The sequence below is a fragment of the Cyprinodon variegatus genome, unplaced genomic scaffold (genome assembly GCF_000732505.1).
Source record: "Cyprinodon variegatus isolate N-32 unplaced genomic scaffold, C_variegatus-1.0 Scaffold9, whole genome shotgun sequence".
Lineage (NCBI taxonomy): Eukaryota > Metazoa > Chordata > Actinopteri > Cyprinodontiformes > Cyprinodontidae > Cyprinodon > Cyprinodon variegatus.
In genome coordinates, this window is record NW_015150462.1 from 673,349 (window position 1) to 677,235 (window position 3,887).

General features: G+C 50.6%; 1 protein-coding gene across 3 annotated transcripts in view; it reads right to left on the reverse strand.

Moving 5' to 3' along the window:
- Positions 1-50: 50 nt before the first annotated feature.
- Positions 51-3,887, reverse strand: part of LOC107086621 (fidgetin-like) — a 66,457-nt gene continuing 62,620 nt past the window's right edge. For all 3 annotated transcript variants that reach the window (XM_015377700.1, XM_015377709.1, XM_015377718.1), the window contains one exon: positions 51-3,376. In XM_015377700.1, coding sequence (XP_015233186.1) covers positions 1,116-3,376 — 2,261 coding nt within the window. In that variant the 3' untranslated portion in view covers positions 51-1,115. The remainder of the gene's footprint in view (positions 3,377-3,887) is intronic.

The following is a 3,887-nucleotide window of genomic DNA, read 5'->3' on the forward strand; positions in this document are numbered from 1 at the left end:
AAAAGTCAGAATTCTAAGAAAAAAGTCAGAATTCTGAGATTAAAGTCAGAATTCTTTCCCAGATTACACTGAAATAAAATAAAAAAAATCAGTTAACCTTTTTTTTTCAGTGGCCCTAATCCTCTTCCATAAAGATGAATTGTTAAGTGGTATGAAAAGAATTATAAATAAATGATTGTTTGGAAAACTGACAGAGCTTCCAAGCAGCATGATCGCATAGCCTAGATTGTTTCATATGAACAAGTTTATCTACAGCACCTACCGGCCTCAATGCACCCGCCTGCTTCATAACCTCAACCTAAACCAGGAAGCAGATGCTGTCTGTTTCTGTAGAGGGAAAGAAATGCATTTCAGGATTGGTCAAGAAGATGTAGGGAAATTAATATCCTTTTCTGATGGTAAAATAAAAGACACAATGCTTTACTCTCACTGTAGATCACATCTAAATACATTCATTGTCACCTCTTTGTGATTTTATCCAAGCCGCTCGAGGTCCACCTAAATGTGAAGGATTCTCTTCTCAAATCTTAGTGCTTCTTTGTTGAGATTTCTCGAGGTACTGTACAATTTACAAATGCTTTCCTGAGTGTTATTTGCTTTTTGTTTAGGTTTGTTTGTTTTGCAGAGACGTGATTTGGGGCCCAGACTGCGGCTTCCCCAACGGACTGTCACAACAACACAAAATAAAGGATGAATACCGTCGATCTGTTTCAGACTCTCTGCTGAAGGTTTAAAGCTCTTAATAATCATCAGCTCATGCCATGTATTTAGATTATGAGGCAAATTAAGGGAACTCAGAAAAGCACCACTTCAGGCACTTGGATAGCCAACTAAATCTCGAGAACGACGACATACGATATATGTACACGGACACTAGGGCGTCTCACGTGAAGCTGACTTGCTTGAAATGTGTAAACGGTGCCTGGCTTGATACGCATTTGGATTCAGATTCTTTCATTGACTTCAAAACTGCTTGTCACGTCAAAACCAGGTCTCTGTGAGGACACAGCGAGTCCCGTCGGCCCTCTGTGGGGCCTTTCCCTCTAGCACAATGCTAACGCCCTGAGGGGAGGAATTGTGGAAGCCTCTTTTTCTCAAGGGCAGTGCTTATTTGTTCACTGGCTGCAGCCGAACATTTTGTTCCACTCAGTGTACGTGTCAATCTCTTTCTGCGATATACTGGCTTGGAATTTACAACAGACGCCTTCAATGTCCTGGTAGGTGAGGGGCCTGATCTGGCCCCGGGGCATCATGCCCGTCATGTCCATGCCCTGTGCCGATGCGTGTAACAGACCCACGAGGGCCTCCTGGCAGAGTCTGGCCAAATCCAGTCCAGAGAAACCCTCGGTGCGCCGCACCAGCAGCGCCAGCTCCTCCTCGCTTAAGCAGAATTTGTGCTGGGACTGGGCCAGGACCTGGTTCATGATCTGGTGTCGAGCTGCGCTGTCCGGTAAGGGCACTAGAACCCTCCGAGTAAAGTACCTCCGCAGGCCTTCATCCATGTCTTGAGGTCTGCTTGTGGAGCAAATGACCAGGACTTGGTTTCCTCCGTCTTCACCTGAGCTCATGAGCAGAGAGTCCAGCTGGGTGAGCAGTTCCCCCTTCAGCTGGGTAATCGGACTCTCTTCACTGATGTGGGCGGAGAGGAGCATGTCCACCTCGCTAATAAAGAGCACTGAGGGCTGCCGGCAACGGGCCACCAGGAACGAGGCGCGGATAATTTCCTCTCCGTCGGCCAGCCACTTGGTGGCCAAAGTGGAGCCGCTGAGCTGGAGAAATGTCGCCCCCAGCTGACTGGCGAGGCAGCGGCCCAGCAACGTCCTGCCGCTGCCCCGCGGGCCAAACAGCAACACGCAGCGAGGGGCCAGTCCTAAACCGTTAAACATGTCTGGACGCAGAATGGGCCACAGGACCTCCTCCTTTAAGGTAACTTTGGCCAGTTCTAGACCTGCAATGTCACTCCAGTCCACAGGGGGACCCTGCTGAACGATTTCTGAGGTCACAAGGTCCAAGAGGTGAGGGTCACAGGTTTTTAATTGCTCCTCGGTTGGGCGGGATGAGGCAGAGGATGAGGAGGAGGAGGTAGGCCCTGGTGCTGAGTGGGAAAGGTGGAGGCGGTGATCATCAGCACCTTGCTCACTAAGGGAGGGGGAAGTGAAGCTGGCGAGAGAGTCTGCGGAGCGTGAACCCCCCAGGGTGGAGGACACGTAGGCAGGGGGGGTCAGCGGCCCACCTGTTGCCTGGTTGCTGTACTTTCTCTGCTCGGATGGCATTGTGGATTGTTTCTGAGGATTAAAGGGTAAGGATGACTTCTCTGGGTTCCTGTCGAAGCCGCCCCCGCTGTTGGAGCCTCCGTTTGCACTGCTGCTGTCCGCCACCCTGTACATGGGGCTCTCTGCTGAGCTCCGTGCCTGGGGATAGCCAAAGTTCCCATAGGATGGGTCCATCTCTCCTTGGCCTGTCATGTAGAAGGCTTTGCGCTTCAACGTGTTGGAGGAGCTGCTGTTGAGGGGAGTGGGCGCGATGGGCGTCAGGTTGTGGCTCTGATACGGGTATCCGGGTAAGCCAGAGGACGGAGGGAGAGGAGTGGGAGCGGCGATGCCTGAGGGGAGGTATGAGGAGGGAGGGGGTGCTCCTCCAGGGCTGTATCCAGGCCCAACAGAGCTCTGAGCTGGGTAGCCTGCTGGGGGGTAATTATAACTAGACAAGTTGGGGGAGCCTCCATTGTAAGCTGGAACAATGGTGGGGTGGGGAGGTGGCGGAGGGGGCTGCAGCAGCCCAGAGCTGTGCAGTGGAGAAGGAAGGGCAGCGGAGGGGGTAGACTGGGAGCTGTAACTACTGTGCAGGTATGAGCCGCTGTAGGTGGGGCCGTATTCCTGAGAGGTCATGGAGGAGGAGTGGAGCGCCGTAGCAGAGTGGCTCCCACAGCTGCTGCTGGAGTAGCTGGGCTCGCTGAGGGTGCTGGAAGCCAGGCCGGGCGAGCTGCAGATGCCAGAGACCACTTCGGAGGCTGCGGCCACGCCCCCCTTCCTGACGGAAACGCCCTCCGGGATGCAGCTCATGGGGTAGACGCCATCCTGCCAGGGCTCCGACTCACCTTTCCGGCCGTTCATCACTCCGGGCACCTCGGAGTAAGAAGCCGGCATCTCAAGGATCCCGGAGTATTTCTCGGCGTACTTCTTCAGCAGGTTGGAGGCGGTGAGGGCAGATATGTCGTCGTTGGCCCAGGCGTACTGGTAGGTGGAGGAGCGCTGCAGGTGGCCAGACACCGCCCTGTAGGCCTCAGCCTTGTGGGCTGGTGAGCGGGTGGTAGAGGAGATGTCGAAATGCTGTTCGGCCCACTGGCTGTGCTCTGGGGTCCACTGCATCTTCAAGCCTGAGAGGACAGACATAGAAACATAACTTCAGAATCAGGACAAGACTATTTTAGATAAAGTTAAAAATAAAACACTGATTTTTTCATATTTTCTCTTAGTGGATCCACAAACTTTTATAAGACATGGAACATAGTATAAAGTAATAGGATAATCAGAAATATCTGCAAATAAAGGAAAATTGAAAAGAACGGCATCATTCACAATCAACTCCTCCGACTCACAAATATGCAGATCTATTTTTTACTGTGATTACTATGGAAGAGGATTAGGGCCACTGGAAAAAAAAAAGTTAACAGATTTTTTTATTTTATTTCAGCATAGTATGGGAAAAAAGTCAGAATTCCGACTTTAATCACAGAATTCTGAATTTAATCTCAGAATTCTGACTTTAATCTCAGAATTCTGACTTTAATCACAGAATTCTGACTTTAATCACAGAATTCTGACGTTAATCACAGAATTCTCACTTTAATCTCAGAATTCTGACTTTAATCTCAGAATTCTGACTTT